Source organism: Trichechus manatus, unplaced genomic scaffold (genome assembly GCF_000243295.1).
Source record: "Trichechus manatus latirostris isolate Lorelei unplaced genomic scaffold, TriManLat1.0 scaffold00099, whole genome shotgun sequence".
NCBI lineage: Eukaryota > Metazoa > Chordata > Mammalia > Sirenia > Trichechidae > Trichechus > Trichechus manatus.
This window is the reverse complement of record NW_004444035.1, coordinates 8,932,506-8,958,312: the sequence shown is the minus strand read 5'-3', so window position 1 is coordinate 8,958,312 and position 25,807 is coordinate 8,932,506. Positions and strand designations below refer to the sequence as shown.

Sequence of the window (25,807 nt, the reverse complement as noted above, 5' to 3'; positions counted from 1 at the left end):
ATGTCCATTGTAGTGGGCCCAAAGTAGTATCTCATTGTACTTCTGATTTGCATTTCACTAATGACTAATGACGTTGAGCATCTTTTGGCCATTCAAATATCAACTCTGGAGGAGTACCTATTCCAGTGCTATGTCTATGTTTTTTTTTTTTTTTTTTTTTTTTATCTTTGCCCATGTTTTGATTGGGTTGTTTGTCTTTTTGTTGTTGTCTTTTTATTCTTGATATTATTATTACATAGGTAGAAAATGATTTTCTCCATGATTATAACCAGGCTAAAACATCTGAAGCTTTCCTAAAGCTCATATTCCTGTAGTCTCTGCTTTTACCAGGTTTAGCTCTATATTCACAGAAATAGCAGGAGTGATAATTTATCATTCTTACGTGCACAGTGACCAAACATATACATTGGCAATTTCAAGAGCAATGTAAATTAGACCATATCTCATTGGGTATAAAAAAGGGAAATGAGATCCTGTTTTTAAATGATTTAAAATTTAATAACATTCATTAAATACAACATAATTCCAACAGTCTTACAGAGTTGTCATTTCCCTCCTTTTGTCCCCACCTCAAATCATTTATGTTCCTTAGGGAGGACAACAGTATTGACTACGGAATGTGAGGCCAGAAAATGACTGTTCCCTTCTGTCACAACAGAGGGATGGAAATTATTGACTGTATGTAAGTGTCTAATTAAAACACCACAGTATAAACAGTTATGGCTTAGAGGGCCTATTGGGAGACTTTTTTTTTTTTTCTTCAACAATGATTAGATTGGCCCTGAAGCTTTTGGAATTCTCAGTAAAAGCAGCTAAAATATCAGGTTGACAATGGCATTGGAGTCTTTTTTTTTTTTTAAAGCCATCTAGAGCATCATGAATTCACCAGGCAGGACATAATCTCAAGGCTTTATCTGGCCATCCTCTAGCAGCCATTAGATGGGATTTGTTACAAACCACTCTCAAAAAGAACTGGCTGTCTCCGGCTGGGCGTCATTCTGCCAGCCTTTGGCTCCTGGCCCTCCACAAGCTCTTGATTATTCCCACTCATCTGTCTGATCTCCATTTTGGTAGTAACGATCAAAAGATTAGGGCATATTCAATCTGTGGAATTATAGCTACAGTACTGTTGCCAGCTTGACCTGGGAAGAATACCAGTCTGTCCTTTAACACCCTACGCTGCTGTTGCTGTTCGGCGCCGTCGATCCGGTTCTGACTCATAGCAACCCTGTGTACAACAGAATGAAACACAGCCTGGTCCTGCACCATCCCCACAATCTTTGCTATGCTTGAGCCCATTGTGACAGCCACTGTGTCAATCCATCTCGTTGAAGGTCTTCCTTTTTTTCACTGACCCTCTACTTTACCAAGCTGATGTCCTTCTCCAGGGACTGATCCCTCTTGATGACATGTCCAAAGTATATGAGACGAAGTCTCACCCATGTTTGTTTCTGAGGAGCATTCTGGCTGTACTTCTTCCAAAATAGATTTGTTTGTTCTTTTGGAAGTCCATAGTACCTTCAATATTCTTTGCCAACACCATAATTCAAAGGTGTCAATTCTTCTTCAGTTTTCCTTATCCATTGCCCAGCTTTCACAAGCATATGAGGCAATTGAAAATGATGGAACAACTCAAAATGAGAAGAAATAGCTGCAAATATCCATTAATAATAGGAACATGGAATCTAGGAAAATTGGAAATTGTCAAAAATGAAATGGAACACATAAACATCGATATTCTAGGCATTAATGAGCTGAAATGGGCTGGTATTGGCCATTTCACCCTATAGCAATTACAAATTTTGAAGGTTAAGAATTTATGCTGTTTTTGGTGTCTTCAATAAAAGGGTTATTTTGTAACTCCAGTATCAATACATTCTGATATGAATGTCAATCCACTCCAAAGTTCCTGTAGATAGTTTAGGTTATACTCAAAGCTGCTTTGGATAGCTGTGTCCCAATCAGGCCCAAATGATTGAGGGTCTCATTATTAGCAGTCTCTCTATGACAAGGTGTCTAAAGGGTTTTCCTGTTGATGTGGGGAGCTTAGACTAAATTAAAAACATTTAATTCTTTTAAGGATACTCTCTGTTACTCTACACAGCAGAATGATAGCTTCTCCCTGTCCCTCCAGTTGCTTATCTGCAAATAAAATATGCTGTTTTATTGTTATCTGGAGTTTGGTATCTTTTTTCATAAACGTACGATTAATAGTGATTTAATGAACACCTACGTTTATAAGTATCTTTAGGAACAACAAGAACAAGAAACCCCTGACATTTTAGTGCCAGGCTTTAAAATCTTCCATGTAGAAACCCTCTATTAATTAACACAGGAACAACTGAAGTTGTCATGGACAGAGTGATATCCATATATCATTCTACAAGCAAACAAAGCATTTTATATAAAATGATGTAACTACTCACGGGTTGTCTAGTATGAAAGGCATTATGAGATTGTTTCCAAGGGGGAAAAAATACAGAGTTTTGGAGAGAAATTGATGAATTTCTTGCCATGAAGCACCAGGCCTCTCATTTTTTTCTAATCAATTGTTTAACGGCAAATAATCTGCTTTTTTACCTCTTCATTTTGTGTGAAATACATCTCAGAAATCTACTTTTAGATTTAATTTTCAGCATCATGCACACACAGCATTTAGAAAAACTCTGGAGATTACTCACTGGTCCCATTCTAATAATACATTTGAAAGAAGAAACTTTATTGAAAAATAGGCAGTTGGATACCCAAAGACCTTCCACACAAAGGGAAAACCAAATATTTGTGGTAGGTAGTCACCGTTATAGATAGATTTCACAGGAGGAAATCCAAAGCAGGATTAAATCATTCTGAAATGAAAGTTAACGTTCTTTAAAAATGTGGCATTATGGGGCAGAGTTAGTTCATTACAGGCGAAGGTGTTAAATAGGTGTTTTTAAAAATTCATGCTTCTACTTCATTGTAAATCTGAAAGTTTAGTTCATGGTTAAAATAACTCTTCAGCAGAATACTAGAATTTTCTGTCTTTTCACATAGCCAGACTATGACATATGTCTGTTTAATCTCAAAACCAGTAAAATTCTTTGGTCTAACATTCCAACCCAGGAACAATAATTAAAAAAACAAAAAACATACAGCTGATTCATGGCCTAACAATTATTTTCAAACTGTAATAAAAAAGGCAGTACTCAAAAGAATAACAGCACCAAGGAAAAACAAACAAACAAAAAAAATTAAATGTACACACACAAATTGAAACAATCCTTCTCCCCCAAACAAAAGGAGTTCATTTTGCAAGCTACGTTTTATCGGCCATATTCTTGTCAGTTGCTTTTGACAGTGGACTGTTTCTTTCTGGGTAGCTTTTGTGATCTGCTAGAGAATTCTACGAAATTATACTTCAGGAGCTGGAGAGAGCTGCGTGTACAGGTGTCTAACTCTACCTGTGGAACTGGCCAAGATGGGTAACGCATATTTCGGTTGCCTTGAAGTGGAATATTGCATTTGGAAGACACCTGCATAGTGATGTTCACTGCTCATTGGCTAATGAGTTGCGGTTCACATACAAAGCTGTGATTGTACTCCCAGGCAATAAGTCATATGAGAGGTGCTGGATAAACACTCACACCCCATCTTATTCAACGCTGACAACTCATCAGTAAACATCTGATGTGGGGTACATGAAAAAGTATTTTTCTGCTCAAGAATTGGTTTCAGTATTTCTCGGTAGCACCTGTGGGATAAATATTTTGGACAACTGATGTGGCAAAATATGAGAGATCTGAAGGAAGACTCTGTTACTCTATGGGATCAAAATCCCGAGAGAACTGAAAGTTTTATGTTTTTCATTCAAAAGCTTTATTGAACATGGTTACCATAAAAATATGTACATATTTCTATGTATCTGTATTGGCTATATATGCAAACACGGGGGTATTGAAGAAAGGCCAAGCACTACTCAGACAGTTGTACAAACTGTTACAAATTATAAGGTAATCACGGCTAAAATATGTATGTTCTAAGAGAAGAACAATGGATGCCAACGGTAATCGTTCTACATAAAGATGGACATAGAGCAAACATGAGGGTGGCATGATGCTCAGCAGGATGCCAGCAAATCCTTTAAAAAGTGAATTAAAAGAGAAAGACCTTTTAACAGTGAATGAACCTTCTTTTCTCCTTTGCTTTGACATGTGAGCCCCACGCCTACTCTCAATGTTCAAAAACCAGTGCTCCTATGATTCTCGAAACCCTCAAGTTAAAAATGTTGAGAAGGTTTTATCTTTTCTCCAAAAATCATGTGATAAATGAGATGATCAGATTTCCTATTTTAATTGTGCATGTTAACCTTCATTACCCGTTACGAAAAAGAAGAGCAGCATTTCATCGCCGTCAGACTGCTGGCACACATTATTTTTGGCCCTGTTTTTGCAGTGCACCCCAAGTCTTTGTCGGTTCGTCAGATTCCCAACATACGCACCACTACCATCCCTCACAGGAGCCCTGGTGGCACAGTGGTGAAGCCCTTGGCACCTAACCAAAAGGTCAGTGGTTCAAACCCACCAGCCGCTCAGCAGGAGAAAGACGTGGCAGTCTTTTCCACAAAGATTCAAAAACAAACAAACAAAAACCATTGCCTCCAGTCTAGTCCTGACTCACAGCGACCCTATAGGACAGAGTAAAACTGCCCCATAGGGTTTCCAAGGCTGTGAATCTTTATGGAAGCCAACTGCCATATCATTCTCCAGCCAAGCAGCTGGTGGGCTCAAACCACCAACCTTTTGATTAGCATCCTAGGGCTTTCACCACCGTGCCACCAGGGCTCCTCTGTAAAGATGACAGCCTTGGAAACCCTATGGGGCAGTTCTACCCTGTCCTACAGGGTCACTATGAGTTGGAGTTGACGTGAAGGCAGTGGGTTTGGTTTTTTCCTGGTTTACCATCCCCTATATAGCATTTCATTGCATTTCACTGTCTACACGTCTGCTCCCCTTTGCAAGACTGTAAGCTGCTTTTAAAGACAGAATACGTTTTATCCTCTCTGAGTCTTTCTTCATCTAGAGTAAGGAATGGTATGCACTAGGTGTTCAATAAATGTTTATTCCATTAAAAATATTCTAGACATTAATAACAGAGAATTTAATTTCTATGTAAATATTAAGGTCTGAGTTTAGAGCATATATGTGATTTAAACGATACGTTTTCACTCTTCTGCTATTACAACAACTTAACATGTTTGAACTTCAGAATTTTCTCTTTTGATTTTTATTTCAGAGGTGTCTTTTATTTTAAAGGCAGGCAAGCAAGCAATCCAAACTTACTTCTCTGTGTGAAGCTAACATGGGCATTTAAAAATAGTATGACACTGTGACTTTCACTCAGCTAGGAATGGTTATTTTGGAGCTTCCACAACTTTAGGTGTTAGAAGTAATAATTACTTCCTCCATAAATGTTATCTTTTACAGTCAAATGCTGCTTTCCTGTTGCATTTCAACTTTTTACTTAAAGGAAAATATCTTTTATTCACAAGACCATGTTATACTATCCCATGTGGTAAATAAGCCCCTTTTGATTTGTTTTGGTAGCATCTGTAATGTCTATGAAGCAACATAATAATAATAATAATTTTCTTCAGGACTTATTCTGTGCCAAATGTTTCACTAAGCACTTTACATGTGGTTTGTCTTTTAATGTCACCAGAAAATTTATGGTATATATATGTGTGTGTATATACATATATATTAATATATACATGTACCTACATCTCTGTATCTACCCATCCATCCATCCATCCATCCATCGAGGAAATTTCCCAAGGTCAAACAACTGGTAAGTGGTGTGGACAGGATAATAATGCAGGGAGGGCCATCCCCAGATTTTACACTCCTGATTCTTTAAAGCTCTGGGCATCCAGTAACAAAATATAATTGTCATATGTTGGATAATTCTGGATCCATGACCTGTTTTGGTGAGGTACTTGTGTTATTATCATTTACTAAATAAATCGTACATTTCTAGGGTTGCACCTCATTAGCTATTACGATGTCACTGCAGCTAAGACTCTAAGAATACTTCTTCTATAGTGACTGGATGAGACACCAACTCTCACCTGATGCGCATCAGCACTTACCAGCTGAGCCGGACTGTGATCATTTACCACTTACCATCGCCTTGGGTTTGGTTCCAGAGTTGGCAGCTGGGGTGGGAGGTGGGAGGACAGCCGACTCCGTGGTAGAAGACACATTTATTTGTGTCTGATTTAGTGAAATGGTATCTGCTCCACTTTCAGATCCTGATTCCAGATCCTATTAAAAAAAAAAATGCTTTGATAAAAAAGAGCATGCCAATGTTCCCTACGCCAGCCCCTTTCCCCGGCACCAGCACCCCACCTTTCCCCCGACGCACATGGACACACTAACCAGTTGCTGACAACTGACATGAACATGCCACCTGTAATCATGCATTATTGTGTAATAAAAACTGTACTCTTCAGCGGCTCCTCTTAAAATAAAACTACTTGATAGGAATGTACTATTGTGGTAATTTAACAGCTTACTCTGAACTGGAAAGGCAGTAGTGTAGCTAGCTAGGGAACTGGAGAAAGAATCGAAAGGCAGCCCATAGACACCACTAGACTGATTCCTGTGTGACCTCAAGCAACTCACTTAACACCCCCAGGCAACACCGTGCTACCCAGACTTCCTCACAGGAACAGCGGGGGTGTCCAGTGAGAAGACAATTCTCACTTCTCACCGCACTGTCTTTCTGCTCATTAGACCTCCATGGTGACGTCTACCACAGTGGCCAGAATCACCTGGTTCAAATGTCTTTCTATCAAATGAACTCTAGGTTATGGAAGGCAAGGATTTGCTCTGTCCTGTGTGAACTGATTTCCTCATTTGAAAATGGGTATAATAATAGCAGGCTCTCATAGAGTCTCATGGGGATTAGGTGAGCTGTTATACGCAAAAGGAGCACTGGTCTCACCAATGGTTAAGCACTTGGCTGCTAACCAAAAGACTGGTGGTTCGAACCCATCCAGTGGCTCCAAGGGAGAAAGACCTAGCAGTCTACTTCCTCAAAGATTACAGCCCAGAAAACCCTAGGGGGCAGTTCTACTCTGGGTCAGAATTGACTTGATGGCACCTCATAACAACAACAATTGTATGCAAAGTGCATGTAATTGGCATGTAGTAATTTTCAATAACTGCTAGCCATTATTATAAATATTGTTATTATTACTATCACTATGTATTCTTAGTATGCAGTATGCAGCCAAGCCTTTTCTGCTGAGTGAACGCAAGCTCTCCAAAGGCTGTGCATCTGATTTACCAAATGCCCTTTGTGCTACACGTGGTCTGTGAGCACTGAGGGAAGGAGGGATGAGAGGTAGAGGGGAGGGAGCATACGCTAAGAGCACTTACTCTACAATTCCAGCCTGAGAAAAGTATGGCTCCAATAGTTCTCTGTCTACCCTTTCTACATTTGGAACTTTTTCACCATGGTCCATACGGTGAAATGTCACATGCCCTGCACCCCGACTCTCTAACCTTATGTACACCCTGCATCCTCACTCTCTAACCTTATATATGCCCTGCACCCTGACTCTCTAACCTTATATACACCCTGCACCCCAACTCTCTAACCTTATATACACCCTGCACCCTGACTTGCTAATCTTATATATACCCTGCACCCCGACTCTCTAACCTTATGCTCTAACTTTCCCTTGGTTGTTAGATGCTCCAGCCATACTGGATGTTTTTCAGTTCTAATACACGAAGCTCTGCCCCAGAATTTCCTTTTGCTGACCCCTCTTGTCATTCAGGCCTCAGTTCACTGCTAACCAAAAGGTCAATGGTTGGAACCCACCAGCTGCTCCACAGGAGAAAGATGTGGCAATACACTTCCTTAAAGATTACAGCCTTGGAAATACTATGGGGGCAGTTCTACTCCGTCCTATAGGGTCACTGTGAGACAAATTGACTCGAAGGCAACGAGTAAAGGGGCTTAGAGAAACATTTATTGACAATTCAGGCCCAAGTAATTTCTATCCTTCAACATCCACAGCAGCCTTCCGCTCTATTTCACAAGCTTATTACCTTGTTTATCTACCATCAATCAATTATATCCACCCATCATCCAACCATCCATCATCCATCTGTCTACCTACCTACCTACCTGTCTGTCTGTCTGTATCTATTCATCTCTTTTTCTAAGACTTGTCTGTCTCCCTCTATTAAAATCTGTGTCACAAGAGCAGGAATTTCACTTGTCTTGTTCACTTCTATATCCCCAGTACTTAGAATAGTGTCTGGTACACAGAACATGCTCACTAAATATGGTTTTATGAAATAACAACTGGATTAATATTAGTATCTCTTCTTCCTTAGTGCTCATAATAGAAGTGGTTTAATAGTTTCTGCTATGAAATTATAAATCACCAAGAATATTGGAACTAAATTTTCTCCAGTTGGAAGGGTACAGTTGACATGAACAATGATAATAAGTATAGAAACTAGTGTCTGTGTCTCTGGGTGTAAAATATGTAACTCTAACAAAATTTATCATGTCCTCAGTGATTTCAAATAAGGAGCTGTCTATTTTTGGGGGGGAGGGGGCGTAGAAAAGATAAAAAACATTTTATTTTAAGAAAAATAAGTTTCATTAAAATTTCCAAGTGAATCAACATCAAATAGTCATAAATATCAGGTAATTTATAAACACCTAATGGATAGTCATAAATTGCAGGTAATTTATAAGCCATTTATATTTGACATTTATGTATGTCAGAAGTCCTTTGCATTAATTTCATTTTCCTGTTTATGATTTGCCTAGGTGAATGACAAGGTAATCTTGCTTTTTCTAAGCATCCGATGCTTCTGAGCCGAAATAATAAATTTTAAAAATGTACCACATTTTGTGCTTTTAATCTTTCACAGACAATACTTGACAACCATTATCTGCTCAATGCTCACTAACCCCATGTGGAAGGCATTCTCATCACTTGGGAGATGTTGAAGCCAAGGCTTCAGGTAAGTAATCTGGCCAAAGTCACACTCTGTGGCAGGGTTGGCATTAAAATCCAGGTCTGCCGACCCCAGAGTCCAATCTCCCAATGAAATCACCACGCTATTTTGATGGGGACCCAAAACACAACAAAATGAGTGATTGAAGCAGGGCCACGAATACGTACGTCAGCATAAACCTGTCTAGGGTTTCTTCATCTAGATTAGTATTTTATTTTCTTTCCTCTGTTTGCTCACACGCACGCTTCTCTCAGGATCCTTCACATCAATGTCTTCCTTTTCTTCTTCACTGCTCCCATACCCAAACTAAGTGGTTAGTAAGCCCCGGATCACCATTACTATTGCCACCTAATAATCTCTCTGCAACTCACCTCTGTCTTCTGTAATTCACCCTCGACACTGTCGTCCTACAATGCTTCATTCATCACTGTTACCATATGCCTTCCACTGTCTGTCGTCCCACAATGCTTCATTCATCACTGTTACCATATGCCTTCCACTGTCGCAGGCAATGAGGAGACAAAGACCCCAGAGGAGCCCCCACTGTGGTAAGGAACCTGGGGTGGCATGTGCTATAGTAGACGTGTGCACGCAGTACAGTTGTGGCATGAAGGAAGGGGTGGTCAGCTCCAATGGGCTACTCACTATCAAGAAGAAACCTGATCTAGGTTCTGAGAAAAAAAAAGTCACAGTTTTCCTGCAGGCTGAATGGGAGACAGGCACCAGAGGCAGATCTTTGTTCAAAGTGTGTGTTGTGAGACAACATAGTGCATTTACACCACTGCTGTTGGTTTGCAGTAATGGATCTAGGGGGCTGTGTGGGCGTGCTGGGAGATGTGCTGGGTTATCTTGGCAAGAACCAGTACATGGAGGGCTTATATGCTACGCTAAGAAAGGGTCAAGAAGGTAATGAGGAGTCACTGGTGAATTCTGAGCAGAAAGTAACATGATCACCCTTAACATTTTAAAAGAACAACTCTGATGGGAGTATGATGGGTAGATTACACAGAAGTGAGATGACAGCAGATGGAATTGTTAGGAAACTAACCAGGAGGGGTTCCAGAAACCAAGTGTTATGGATTGAATTGTGTCCCCTAAAAATGTGTGTCAACCCGGCTAGGCCATGGTTGCCAGTACTGTGTGATTATACACCATTTTGTCATCTGATGTGATTTTCCTATGTGTAGTAAATCCTAACCTCTACGGTGTTAATGAGCAGGACTAGAGGCAGTTATGTTAATGAAGCAGGACTCAATCTACAAGATTAGGCTGTATCTTGAGTCAATCTCTTTTGAGATATAAAAGAGAGACGCGAGCAGAGAGACAGGGGGATCTCATATCACCAAGAAAGTAGTGCCAGGAGTAGACAGCGTCCTTTGGACCTGGGGTCCCTGCGCAGAGAAGCTCCTAGACCAAGGGAAGATTGATGACGAGGACCTTCCTCCAGAGCTGACAGAGATAGAAAGCCTTCCCTTGGAGCTGGCACCCTGAATTTGGACTTCTAGCCTCCTAGACTATGAAAGAATAAATTTCTCTTTGTTAAAGCCATCCACTTGTGGTATTTCTGTTACAGTGGCACTAGATGACTAAGACACCAAGGGAGCAGTAAGTCAAGCAGGCGAAGGTGGTCAACAGCATCAAATGCTACAGCCAAAGACTGAGGAATTACTACTGAACTTGTCAGATAGGAGACGGTGAGTACACCAGACGGGCTGTGGAGAAATGACGCAGCAATAGCTAAGAATTACATCAACGAATGAATACTAGGTCAAGAGGAGACTAAAGCTTGACTCTTAAAAGAAGGAGTGACAGGGTAGTACCCAGAAGAAGATCAAGGGAAATGTTTTGTTTTTGTTTTTATTAGTTGTCTGCAATTAAAAAGAACAACTAGCTCTCTTATCCATCCACCCCCTTATGGCCTTATACACTAAAAAACCAGGTTTTACTTAATTAACCCATTGCCGTGCAGTCAATTCTGACTCATGGTGACCCCATATGTTACAGAGTAGAACTGCTTCATAGGACTTTCTTGGCTGTAATCTTTCTGGAAGCAGATTGCCAGGCCTTTCTTTCCTGGTGCCGCTGTGTGGGTTTGAACCACCAACCTTTAGGTTATTAACTGATCGCAAACCCTTGTGCCACAAGGAAGGACTTATTGAGAAGGTAGGTGTAGAGAATCTGCAGCATGTGTCTTTCCTAAAGAGCAAAAGGCAAAGAACTAATAGGAATAGAACCCATTGCCATCAAGTCGATTCTGACTCATAGCGTCCCTACAGAACAGAAGGTTTCCAAGGAATGACTGGTGGATTCGAACCGCCAACCTTTTGGTTAGCAGCCAAGTTCTTAACCACTGTGCCACCATGCCTCTGAGAGAGTGTAAATAATTGGTGGAGCAAAGTCAGGTGTGGGAGGGAATGAGAATGAGGCAGAGACAGAGATACGAGCTTTAGATTGCAGGAGCAACGCCCCTTTGTTGACATAGGAAGGAGGAAAGACAAAGGAAAGGAGCACCTACAGCTATTTGCAGATACGGCACTGGGAATTCCTGTTCACTTCCTCTGTGACGAGGAAGTCAAGGCTGTTTGCTAAAACACAGATTGCAAAAATTGGGGTATGGATTGTGGGAGAAGAGTAAAATTTTTTAAGAGTTGCCTTGGGAAATGAGAGAAGGTCCAAGGAGACACAGAATACTGTAGAACAGTGTTGGGGGCCAAATTACAGGGAGTGAAGTGGTGCTGGCCCCATGTTTCCTCAACTTCTATATGGCATGGATGAACTATGCCAAGAGATTATCAATTTCCCCTGGATTACATGTTGACTCAAAACCAGACAAGTACCTCAACTTTAAAAATGCCTTGATATTGGCAGAAAATAGCCTGAATATCAGGCAAGGATATTCTGGTTCTAGAAACGGTACTTATCCCATTGTGAATGCACCATTTGCATCTTGGGAAGGCTTATCATAGAGCAGAAAGAGCATGGGCTTTGGAGTTTGACAGAAGTGGAAGTGAATCTAATTTTTGCCATTCACCATCTGTGTGACCCTAGGTAAACTACTCATCCTGTTTGAAGCTTAGGTTTCTCATTTTCAAATTGTCAAGAGGATAAATAAGTGCAATGCGATTGATTATTTTTGTATGGCCTTTCTAGCCATGGACTTGTAATTCCCACCCAGATGATTGGGCTGGATTGTGTGATAGGGCAATTGTGGCCCACCAAGAGGACTGGTTAGTTTTGCCATAAAAGAGAGCCAATTCCAGAGCAGAGAGGAGAATCCCAGCACCAAGAAAGAACAGCCAGGAGCAGAGAGTGCATCCTTTGGACCTGGGATCCCTGCACTGAAAAGCTCCTGGAAGCAGGAGACCAAGAGAAAGAAGAGCTCACCACCACCAAGGAAGGAGAGACCAGCAGGAGAGACCTGGCAGCAGAGACCCAGCAGCAAGAGACGACGCGGTGGGCTTTCCGGCCCTTGGAGAGTGAAAGCTGAGTGCCTTTGGGCAGATGCCGCGGGCCAGGGAGAGGCGTGCCTGACAGCATAGCTGAAGGAGGCTGTCCTGATGGAAGAACTGCATCCTGAGTGTTCCTGAGCCTGAATTATAACTGTTATTTTCCTAATAAACCCCATAATCGTGAGTGTGGTCTGTGAGTTCTGTGTGGCCACTGCAGTGAATAATCAAACCTAGCAGAGAAGTAGAGAGTGCTGTGGGACGGACTGTTGGTGTCGGAATTGGTAAAGATGGCAGAGAGAGGAGGCGTGTCTGGCTTTCGCTTCATGGGAATCAGCCTTGTGGGGTTGGAGGAAGTCAGACTCCACCTCCAAGCTGTTTTTACAATAAGGTAACATATATAAAGGTATATGCTCAGTAAATACGACAGTCTTCTTCTCCACCCCATGCTATCCTCTGAGATTGGCTACCATTAGCCAGCTTGAAAAGACTGGCATGCTGTGGGTGCTTGGACTGCAAAGGAGAAAACCAGACCCTTGCCTGTGGTCTGTGGTGATTCCAAGTTATAGCCAACTTGTAGGACTCTATCTAGTTATACCTTTATATTATCATATCTTTGTTTCTACTCTTATTTTAAGTTTTTTTCTTAAAGTCATTCTTAATGACTTCAGCTTTTATTTTTCTTCCTGTTATTGTTGTCAGCTGCTGTCGAGTGGCCAGTGACTCGTAGCAACCCCACGCACAAGGGAAGGAAAAGCTGTTGGGTCCTGCATCATCCTCATGATCAGTTGCGGATCGGACTATTGTGATCCACAGGGTTTGCACTGGCTAATTTTCAGAACTAGATTGCACATCTTTCTTCATTGTCTGTCTTAGTCTGGAAGGTCTCCTGAAACCTGTTCAGCATCAGAGCAAAACACAAGCCTCCATTGATAGAAGGGTAGTGGCTGTGCATGGAGTACATTGGACAGGAACGGAACCCTGATCTCCTGCATGGAAGAGAATTCTACCACTGAAACGCCACTGCTCCTTCATTATTCTTTATACTGTTTATTATATTTAGAACTCAAGGTCAGATTTTCTCATAAATTATCTCAAACCAAGATCTCTGTTTCATCTCTGATAAACTGTAAATTCACTGTGGAGTGGGAGGGTGGGGCAGAGGAAGCTTTTCTTCTAAATTTGGGACAGTGCTCCTTGGTGGATAATCAAGGTCATAATCATACCATAATAATCCCTTTATTCCAGGGCACAATTATCAAGAGGAATGGAAAGCGCCTGTGGAAAAACTGATCATGAGAGAATGTTAAAATTAGCTTTTAAGTACCAAGGAACAGGAATAAAGGACAAGGGATGACCTAGGAAAACAGAAAGAACAAAAGATGTTTTGAGGGCTGCAGGGTATGTCTTATTCATCTTTACCCCAGTTCCTGGTGTAAGGGAGTACACGAGGTATGAGGGACAGGAGAAAGAAAAAGGAATTAATAATTACTAAATATGTGCTCGGAACCCTGGTGGTTCAGTGGTTAAGAGCTTGGCTGTTAACCAAAAGGCTGGCAGTTCAAATCCACCAGCTACTCCTTGGAAACCCCATGGGGCTGTTCTACTCTGTCCGACAGGGTTGCTATGAGTTGGAATCAACTCGACGGCAACAGTTTTTTTTTTTTTTTTGGTTTAATTATGTATTCTGTGCCAGATCTGTGCAATACATTTTACATATGTTCTTTCATTTATTCCTCCCCAAAAAATCATTAGTTAGAAAATCATTAGTTACAGAGCTGGGATTTGAACCTAGGCATGTCAGACTCCAACATTTATAACTTTTCCATGTATTATTTCGCCCATTCCAACAATATATTGAACTGAGGGCTTAGAAAACAGATCTTTATTTACAGAATCAACGATTGCTCAGCAATGGTGCATGAGTCACTGAATGTAATATACAATCCAGCTTACAATTTAAACGAAGGTAGAAGATGTAGGGGGTCCCTGGGTAGTGCAAACGGGAATGCTAACCAAAAGGCTGGAAGTTTGCGTTTACCCAGAGGTGCCTTGTAAGAAAGCCGTAGGGATCTACTTCCAAAAAATCAGCCATTGAAAAGCCTATGGAGCACAGTTCTACTTTGACATACACGGAGTTGCCGTGAATTGGAATCAACTGGACGGCAACTTGTTGGTTAACTGGTTAGAAGATGTTGACATAGTTAAATCCTAAAATCATTGCCCATCTTAATTCCTGTTTTGTTTCACGTTTACCGTTCAACAAACAACCATGTCTAGCAGGTGAGCGTTATGTTGCTTTCCAAGATGGAGACAACCCCATGGAGTTGTATTCAGCAGAAATCTGGGCTGTGTCTTTTCTCGTAAATACAGAAGGATTGAACGAAGTTGCCAGTATAGAGAGAAGGGGAGAAATTAAAAAGATAAGGAGCTATTAACAATTCACGGTAGAAAACTTTTAAAGAGAAAAAAATTCCTGGCCTAAATTAAAGGCAAAGAAGTACTAAGTACCTTCTACTGACAAATATGGGTATTCCTGGCTTTAAAAATGTTGTTGAAAATGAATATGAAGCTTCTATACACCATCCATGGAGCCCTGGTTGTGCAGTAAGGTTAACAGCTTGGCTGCTAACCAAAAGTTTGGCAGTTTGAATTCACTATCTGCTCCTTGGAAACCCTATGGGGAAGTTCTACTCTGTCTCATAGGGTTACTATGAGTCAGAATCGACTCAATGGTAATGGTTTAGATTGGTTTTTTTAACACACCCGCCACACATTAAAAAAAACAAAACAAAAACCCAAGACTATCTCTTCACATTGGTCTTCAGGAGATGGCCTTGACTGTATTTCCTCCATTTAGTTGCCTGTTATATTTGTGCTAAAACTACAGTATGTCCAAGACACTATGGTGACACCACAGAGGGAGTAACTGATTCTGTTTACGAAGTTGAAGGAGAAGACTTTGGGGAAGACGTCACTGTAAAGAAAACATTTGAGATGAACTCTAGAGAGTAAAAGATTATTCAGAAGGTTTTGAACAAAGACAAAAATTCCATTGCTACTGGATTTCTAGGCTGAATTATTTAATTTCATATGTATCCATTTTTAGTTAACTTTTTGTTGTTGTTGTTCAAGCTATCACATTCCCATCACAATCACCTAGACAAGGCTTCATGGTGTAGCAGTTAAGTGACATGGCTTTGCAGTAAGACTGCTGGGTTTGTATCTTAGCTCTGGCACATGAGATCACTAAGACATACTCTCTATGCTTTTTACACAACTGAAAAATGCTGTGAAGAGTAATTCTGTTAACACATGTAAAGCACGTAGGATAGTACCTTACACATAGTAAATGTTTCCTATCACTTTATTGTGTTTGTTTACTTCAAAATATTTTGCCCCACAGTCAGAATAATTCTTTAACAACTTCAAAAATCAATAGAGGAGAGTTGAGGCCAAGATGACAAGGTAGTCAGACACTTCCTGTGGTCCCTCTTACAACAAAGACCCAAAAAACAAAGTGAATCAATTATACATGACAATCTAGGAGCCCTGAACATCAAAGGCAAAGTTGAGGAATCGGACTGAGTGGCAGGGGGAGGGAGAGACAGTTCGGAAGCTGCAAGGAGTTGCTAGACCTGACCCAGCAGGAACTGGCATCCTGCAGGCCAGATCAGCTGGCGTGAGGCAAGCAGTGGAGCTTGGTATGTGTTTTCCATATTGGGAGAGACCAAGCAGTGGAGAGTCTACTCAAACCTCCAGAACCAGTGAAAAGCGGCACTCAATTGGCAAAAGATAAGTACATGCATGTAACCTACTGCGTGGATCAAAAAACACCCCATTTGGGAAGAACTTCTCTCCCATTTACCTGCACCCTCCCAACTCTGCACCAGGTTCTGGGCCAGCTTCAGCAATTGCCAAGTCCTCTGGGAGGAAGTAGAACCCGTCATGCACCCTGAGCCATTCTCCTGGCCTTGGAGAGGGAACAAACTAACAAACAAGGAAAAAATAATCTGTCAGCTCCTCTAAGCCAGGAACTCAGGGCAGGCACAGCTCTTTTGCCTAGGCACAGGCATAAGGGGTCCATGGATTCTGAATGCTTTTCACCCCTGAATAGATCCGTGGGGGCCCATTTCAGCAGCATAGGCCCTCATTAGCACAATACAACAGGCTATATACCTGAAGCATAACTTCAACTGTATCAGCTATATGGTGGAGTGGCAGGTTTGTGAAGTTTGACACGGCTCTGCCCATTAAGCAAAGTCCTCACATACCCATATCAGGGGTAGGTGGGTAGGACTGGTGGCTCCACCCACACCACCTAGCCACCTGCGATAGGGGTCAAAGAAGAAGTGGTGCCTCCCAGTCCCTACAGCCAACAGCATTGGGTGCCCATAGTCCAGCTGCAAAACCCACCCACCTATGTGCTCTAGAGAACAGGGACATGCTTTCTTCCCAGACACGCAGGGACAGACATCAGTCTCCTGCCTTGCTCAGCACATCACCCTCTATTGCAGCCAGATACATGTGCCTGCTCCAATCACCCCTGCCCATCTAGGAATATAGGTGAGAGTCTGCACCACAGACTTGGTGACTGACTACCTGGAAGCCTAAGCTGAATCCATATAAGAAAAGTAAATGAACTTCTGGGCTCACATACCTAGTAACAGATCTAACCACCTGGTGACAGGACATTAGAGCTTCAAAGGTGCCAATAATCAAACTAGCTCACACAAGCGGCCTATTTGGGCACATCAAAACAAAACAAAACAAGAAGCTAGGACACAGTAAGCACACATAAAATAAATAAATATAACTTATTGACAGCTTGGGGACAACAATCAATATGAAAACACATAAAAAGGCAGATCATGATGGCTTCAGCAAGCTCCCAAAACAAAGAATCAAGAAATCTTTCGGAGGAAGAGAACTTCTTGGAATTATTGGAGGTAGAATACAAAAGATTAATATACAGAACTCTTCAAGATATCAGGAAGGAGATCAGACAAAATGCAGAACAATCCAAAGAATATACAGACAAAGCAATTAAAGGAACTTAAAAAGATTATAGAAGAGCATAATGACAAATTTAACAGGCTGCAAGAATCCACAGAGAGATGGACACAGAAATCCAGAAGATTAACAATAAAATTTCAGAATTAGACAACTCAATAGAAAGTCATAGGAGCAGAATTGAGGCATCAGAAGTTAAAATTAGTGAGACTGCAGATAAAGCACTTGACACCAACCTTTTTGAGGAAAAATCAGATAAAAGAATTAAAAAAATGAAGAAACCCTGAGAATTATGTGGGACTCTATCAAGAGGAATAACTTACCAGTGACTGTAGTACCAAGGAGGGGGGTGGTTAACAGAAAATACAGAGAGAATTGAAGATTTGTTGGCAGAAAACTTCCCTGATATCGTGAAAGATGAGAAGATACCTATCCAAGATGCTTATCGAACCCCACACAAGGTAGATCCCAAGAGAAAGTCACCAAGACATATTATAATCAAACTTGCAAAAACCAAAGATAAAGAGAGAATTTTAAGAGCAGCTAGGGATAAATGAAAAGTCATCTACAAAGGAAAGTCAATAAGAATAAGCTCAGACTACTCAGCAGAAACCATGCAGGCAAGAAGGCAATGGGATGACATATATAAAGCCTTGAAGGAAAAAATTGCCTGTCAAGAATTACATATCTAGCAAAACTGTCTCTCAAATATGATGGCAAAATGAGGGCATTTACAGATAAACAGAAGTTTAGGGAATCTGCAAAAAACAAACCAAAATTACAAGAAATACTAAAGGGAGTCTTCTGGTTAGAAAATCAATAGCATCAGATAACAACCCAAGACTAGAACACAGGACAAAGCAAGCAGATATCAACCAAGATAAAAATAAATCAAAGCTAAAACACTGTAAATAGGGAAATGGAAACATCAATATGTAAAAGACAACAACGTTAAAACAAAAAAGAAGGACTGAAAAAATGTAGTCATAGATCTTTCATATGGAGAGGAAGTCAAGATGATATAAAGACATAAAAGATTGGTATAAACTTAGAAAAATAGGGGTTAAATATTATGGTAACCACAAAGGAAACTAACAATCCTACAAGTCAAAATAAAAAACAAGAAAAACATAAAGACTCAGCAAATACAAAATCAACAACAGGGAAAAAGATGAAAAGAAAATACATAAAGAAAAATGACTCAGTACTGAAAATTAAGTAGAACAAAGAAACTGCCAACAACACACACACACAAAAGACATCAAAATGACGGCAATAAACTGATACCTGTCAATAATTACAATGAATGTAAATGGCCTAACGCACAAATAAAGAGACATAGAGTGGCAGAATGGATTGAAAAAAAACATGATCCATCTATATGCTGCCTACAAGAGACACAACTTAGACTTAAAGACACAAACAAACTAAAACTCAGAGGATGGGAAAAAAATTATCAAGCAAACAACACTCAAAAAAGAGCAGGAGTGGCAATATTAATCTCTGACAAAATGGACTTTAAAGTAAACCACCACAAAGGATAAGGAAGGACACTATATAATGATTAAAGGGTCAATACACCAGGAGGACATAACTATAATAAATATCTATGCACCCAATGACAGGGCTCCAAAATACATGAAACAAACTCTAACAGCACTGAAAAGAGAAATAGACATCTCCAGAATAGTAGAAGGAGACTTCAACACACCACTTTTGGTGAAGGACAGAACATCCAAAAAGAAGCTCAATAAAGACACAGATGATCTAAATGCTACAATCAACCAACTTGATCTCATAGTCATATATAGAACACACCTCCCAAAAGCAGCCAAGTATACTTTCTTTTCCAACTCACATAGAACATTCTCCAGAATGGATCACATATTAGGCCATAAAGCAAACATTAACAGAATCCAAAGCAGTGAAATATGACAAAGCATCTTTTCTGATGATAAAGCCATATAAGTAGAAATCAATAACAGAAAAAGCAAGGTAAAAAAAATCAAACACATGGAAACTGAACAACACCTTGCTCTAAAACTACTGGGTTATAGAATAAATTAAGGATGGAATAAAGAAATTCACAGAATCAAATGAGAATGAAAACACATCCTACCAGAACCTTTGGGACACAGCAAAAGCAGCACTCAGGGGTCAGTTTATAGCAATAAATGCACACATCCAAAAAGAAGACAGGGCCAAAAGCAAAACATTAACTCTACAACTCGAACAAATAGAAAGAGAGCAGAAAAAGAGGCCCTCGGGCACCAGAAGAAAACAAATAACAAAAATTAGAGAAGAATTAAATGAAACAGAAAAATAATTGAAAGAGTTAAGAAGACCAAAAGCTGGTTCTTTGAAAAGATCAACAAAATTGGTAAACCACTGGCCAAACTGACAAAAGAAAAACAGGAGAGGAAGCAAATAACCCAAATAAGAAATGAGATGGGCGATATCACAACAGACCCGACTGAAATTAAAAAAATCAGAACAGAATAGTATGAAAAAATTGTACTCTAACAAATTTGAAAACCTAGATGAAATGGACAAATTTCTAGAAACTCACTACCTATCTCAACTAACACAAACAGAAGTAGAACAACTAAATAAACCCATAACAAAAGAAGAGATGGAAAAGGTAGTTTAAAAACTCCCAACCAAAAAAAAAAAAAAAGCCCTGGCCCTGATGGTTTCCCTGGAGAATTCTACCAAACTTTCAGAGAAGAGTTAACACCACTACTACTAAAGGTATTTCAGAGCATAGAAAAGGATGGAATATATTCTATGAAGCCAGTACAACCCTGACACCAAAACCAGGCAAAGACACAATAAAAAAAGAAAATTGCAGACCCATAGCCCTCATGAACAGAGATGCAAAAATCCTCAACAAAATTCTAGCCAATAGAATTCAACAACATATCAAAAAACTAATTCACCATGACCTGGTGGGATTCATATCAGGTATGCAGGGATGATTCAACATTAGAAAACCAATCAACGCAATCTATCACATAAATAAAACAAAAGACAAGAACCACTTGATCTTATCAATCGATGCAGAAAAGGCATTCTACAAAGTCCAACACCCATTCATGATAAAAACTCTCAACAAAATAGGAATAGAAGGGAAATTCCTCAATATAATTAAGGGCATTTATACAAAGCCAACAGCCAACATCATCCTAAATGGAGAGACTTTGAAAGCATTCCCCCTTGAGAACGGGAACGAGACAAGGATGCCCTTTATCACCACTCTTATTCAACATTGTGCTGGAGGTCCTAGCCAGGGAAATTATGCTAGGAAAAGAAATAAAGGGCATCCAAATTGGTAAGAAAGATGCCAGAGTATCTCTACTTGCAGATGATATGATCTTATACACAGAAAACCCCAAAGAATCCACAAGAAAACTACTGGAACTAACAGAAGAGTTCAGCAAAGTATCAGGATATGAGATAAACATACAAAAATCAGCTGGATTCCTCTATACCAACAAAGAGAACTTGAAAGAGGAAATCACCAAGTCAATAACATTTACAATAGTCCCCAAGAACATAAAATACTTAGGAATAAATCTAACCAGAGACGTAAAAGACCTGTACAAAGAAAACTACAAGACACTACTGCAAGAAACCAAAAGAGACCTGCATAAGTGGAAAAACATACCTTGCTTATGGATAGGAAGACTCAACATTGTGAAAATGTCTATTCTACCCAAAGCAATCTACAGATACAATGCAATCCTGATCCAAATTCCAATGGCACTGTTTAATGAGATGGAGAAGCAAATCACCAACTTCGTATGGAAAGGGAAGAGGCCCCGAATAAGTAAAGCATTATTCAAGAAGAAGAACAAAGTGGGAGGCTTCACACTACCTAATTTTAGAACCTCTTATACCACCACGGTAGTCAAAACAGCCTCGTACTGGTACAACAACAGATACATAGACCAATGGAACAGAACTGAGAAGCCAGGCATAAATTCATCCACCTATGAGCAGCTGATACTTGACAAAGGCCCAGAGTCCATTAATTGGAGAAAAGACGGTCTCTTTAACAAGCAGTGCTGGCATAACTGGATATCCATCTGCAAAAAAATGAAACAAGACCCATACCTCACACCATGCACAAAAACTAACTCAAAATGAATCAAAGACCTAAATATAAAACCAAAAACGATAAAGATCATGGAAGAAAAAATAGGGACAACACTAGGAACCCTAATACATTGCATAAACACAATACGAACCATAAGTCACAATGCACAAGCACAGAAGAGAGACCAGCTAACTGGTAGCTCCTGAAAATCAAACACTTATGCTCATCAAAACACTTCACCAAGAGTCAGAAGATAGCCTACAGACAGGGAAAAAATTGTTAGCTATGACAAATCCAATCAGCGTCTAATCTCTAAAATCTACAAGATACTGCAAAACCTCAACAACAAAAGGACAAATAACTCAATTAAAAAATGGGCAAAGGATATGAATAGGCATTTCACCAAAGAAGACATTCAGGCGGCTACTAGATACATGAGGAAATGCTCAGGATCATTAGCCATTAGAGAAATGCCAATCAAAACTACAGTAAGGTACCATCTCACCCCAACAAGGCTAGTATCAATCCAAAAAACACAAAATAATAAATGTTGGAGAAGTTGTGGAGAGACTGGAACACTTATAAACTGTTGGTGGGAATGTAAAACGGTACAATCACTTTGAAAATCAATTTGGCACTTCCTTAAAAAGCTAGAAATAGAAGTACCATATGATCCAGCAATCCCACTCCTTGGAATATACCCTAGAGAAATAAGAGCCATCACACGAATAGATATATGCACACCCACGTTCATTGTAGCACTGTTCACAATAGCAAAAGGATGGAAACAACCTAGGTGAACATCAACAGATGAATGGATAAACAAATTATGGTATATCCACACAATGGAATATTATGCAACGATTAAGAACAACAATGAAGCCTCGAAACATCTCATAACATGGATGAATTTGGAAGGCATTATGCTGAGTGAATTTAGTCAGTCACAGAAGGACAAATTTTGTATGAGACCACTATTACAAGAATTCAAGAAAAGGTTTAAACACAGAAGAAAACATTCTTTGATGGTTATGAGGGTGGGGAGGGAGGGTGAGTATTATTTACTGACTAGATAGTAGACAAGAATTATCTTAGATGAAGGGAAGGACAACACACACAACAGGGAAGTCAGTACAACTGGACTAAACCAAAGCTAAGAAGTTTCCTGAATATAATCAAACACTTCGAGGGACAGAGTAGCGGGGGCGGGGGTCTAGGGGCCATGCTTTCAGGGGACATCTAGGTCAACTGGCCTAACAAAGTATGCCAAGAAAACGTTCTGCATTTCATTTTGGTGAGTGGCGTCTGGGGTCTTAAAAGCTAGCAAGCGGCCATCTAAGACACATCAATTGGTCCAACCCATCTGGAGCAAAGGAGAATAAAGAACACCAAAAACACAAGGAAAATATTAGCTCAAGAGACAGAAAGGGCCACATAAACCAGAGACTGCATCAGCCTGAGACCAGAAGAACTGGATGGTGCCAGGGTATCGCCAGTGACCGCCCTGACAGGGAATACAACAGAGAGTCCCTGATGGAGCAGGAGAAAAGTGGGGTGCAGACTTAATGGTCTGACTGAGACTGGAGGGACCCTGGAAGACATGGCCCTCGGACTGTTAGCCCAGAAAGGAAAACATTCCCGAAGCCAACTCTTCAGATGTAGATTAGACTGGACTATAAGACATAAAATGATACTCGTGAAGAGAGTGCTTCTTAGCTCAAGTAGATACCTGAGACTAAATGGGCAGCTCCTGTCTGGAGGTGAGATGAGAAGGCAGAAAGGGGCAGGATCTGGTTGAACGGACAAGGGAAATCCAGGGTGGAAAGGAAGAGTGTGCTGTCACATTATAGGGAGAGCAACTAGGGTCACAGAACAATGTGTGTATAAATTTTTGTATGAGAAACTAACTTGAACTGTAATCTTTCACTTAAAGCACAATAAAAAAATATCAATAGTGGAACTATAGTAATCAATGAATTTAACATGGGAGTTCTATTTCAGAAGGTGCTCAAATCATATACATATGATTTTCCACCTCTTCGATCTTATGTAAATGCATATTTTCTTGACTTAATGTGTTTGTTAATGAATAACACAAGTAATAGATGACTTGAAAGGGATTCAGGGCTTACAGTAATAATAAACAAAGTCTACTATCACATTTGCTAGATCTGCACAAACTAAGCCAATTTATATGAGAATAACATTAAATATGTAAAGTGTATAGTTGGTACTGGAATCTGTACCTTCCAACTTTTATTCTGAGCCTAAGAATTTCAGAAGGGGTCTGTTTTCTCATCTCTGTCCTACTCATTATATTTCACTGAGTGAATTTTATAGCATTCTTAAGTTAATGTCAGCTAAATTCTTTCTCCTAATATGCTGGGTTAGTTTAACCAGTATTCATCAATCCATCCAACCGTCCACAAATCCAGCCATGCAACAGATATTTACTAATCATCTTCTACATGCAATGTGGAGTACAAACGGTTAACAAAGCCAAAAGGTTGTTGATTTGAGTCCACCCAGTAGAACCTCAGAAGAAAGGCCTGGAGATCTACTTCTGAAAAAATCAGCCATTAAAAACCCTATGGAGCACAGTTGTAGTCTGACACACGTGGGATCACCACGAGTTGAAATCGACTGACAGCAACTGTTCTTTGTTCATTTGTTTGTGTGTATTACTTGCAAATTAAATCTATGAGATACTGGGAATGAAATACTAAACGAGATAGGCAAAGTACTTGCTAATGAGGTTTATATCATATCTGACAATTAGGAGAACAACTACAGCAAAGAGGATTTGTTCAACAGGAAGGATTTCCCAAGATGATTCTTCTTCCTGTCTAAATAATGATAAACGTTTTCTTTAGAATCACACAATTCTCCTATGGACTCCCTGCACGATGGAGAATCATCTGAATGATCTTCATAGGAAACTACCAAGGTCACGTATTGGTAGACACTGTCATCAAAGATGTTTCATTTTGAAGTAGGTCGTATGGACTAATGAGATAGTCTTGTGGGGTGGGGGCGGGGAGAATGGTAGGTGGGATGCTCACAGGCGCATGCCGCCGCAGGTTCGTCGGGGTGCTGGATGGGGATGAGCTGGTGCTGAGAGCATTCTCGATGTCCTGATCCAGTTGGTCCAGTTTCATAATTAGCAGCACCATGGAGTCCAGCCGCGCCCGATCTCGATCTTCTCTCACTTCCTGAAAAACAGAACATGTTGTTACTGAATCTGAAAGGCCGTTTCTTGGAAAAAATAAAAAGTTCCCTGTTCTTCAATGGGACGAAAAAGACCCTGAATAATAGGCAGTCTTCTATTTAAGTGGGGAAGGAAGTTCTATTCTGTATCATCAATGGGCTCTTCATGGAGAAGATACTGACCTACTGCCAGGAAAACATTTTACATGAATATTAAGTACATGTCTTCTGAAGCAAAGTGTACAGAGAAAGAAGCATAGCACCAATGAGTAGATACTACCTTCTGATTAATGATTTACGGGAAAAGCAATATTTCAATCCTGTTTTTTTCAGAATATGAAGCAATTCTTCACAATACTAATAATTGTGGTTAGGAATTTAAGGGTGTGTATGAGAGAACATTTTTGGAAGAATATTTGTGAGTATGGTAAAAAAAATGGGCAAGGGATCAAGTAAAGCAGGTTTTCAGTTTGTACAGGGGTCAATTTTCCTCATATGGTCCATTTGCTTACTGTTCCTTCAAGATATGTCATTACCAATAGTTCGTTTCAAGCATCTTTTTCTTTCACACACCTTTGAAAAACAGCCTCCACAACAATATATATTTTCTTGAATGACATTGATCGCTTATTTTGAATTGTCTATAGTATAGACATACGTTTATAGATATATTTTTGCTTATAGTACCAGTGATCGTCAAGTTGATTCTGACTCACGTTGACCTCATGTGTGTCAGAGTAGAACTGTTCTCTGTAGGGTTTTCAATGGATGATTTTTCAGAAGGGGATCGCCAGGCCTTTCTTCTGAGGTGCCTCTCAGAGGACTTGAACCTCCAACCTTTTGGTTAGCAACCAAGGGCGTTAACAGTTTATGACACCCAAGGACTCCATTTTTGTTCATATAGAGTTATTTGGGCTAGACTAGTTACTATTCTTGCTTGTTCAAATGTAAATTAGTATTAGAAATCATCCAAACACCCTGTGTTGTGTAAGTTGTCAGTGTATTATGTTGGAAAA

General features: G+C 40.1%; 1 protein-coding gene across 1 annotated transcript in view; it reads right to left on the bottom strand.

The window, feature by feature from the left end:
- The window catches only part of DLC1 (DLC1 Rho GTPase activating protein), a 482,787-nt gene that overhangs the window by 325,813 nt on the left and 131,167 nt on the right, over positions 1 to 25,807 (bottom strand). Inside the window, exons 3-4 of the mRNA XM_004382791.1 lie at positions 24,647 to 24,796; positions 6,162 to 6,302 (exon numbers count right to left, since the gene is read on the bottom strand). Of these exons, the coding sequence (XP_004382848.1) occupies positions 6,162 to 6,302; positions 24,647 to 24,796 (291 nt within the window). The remainder of the gene's footprint in view (positions 1 to 6,161; positions 6,303 to 24,646; positions 24,797 to 25,807) is intronic.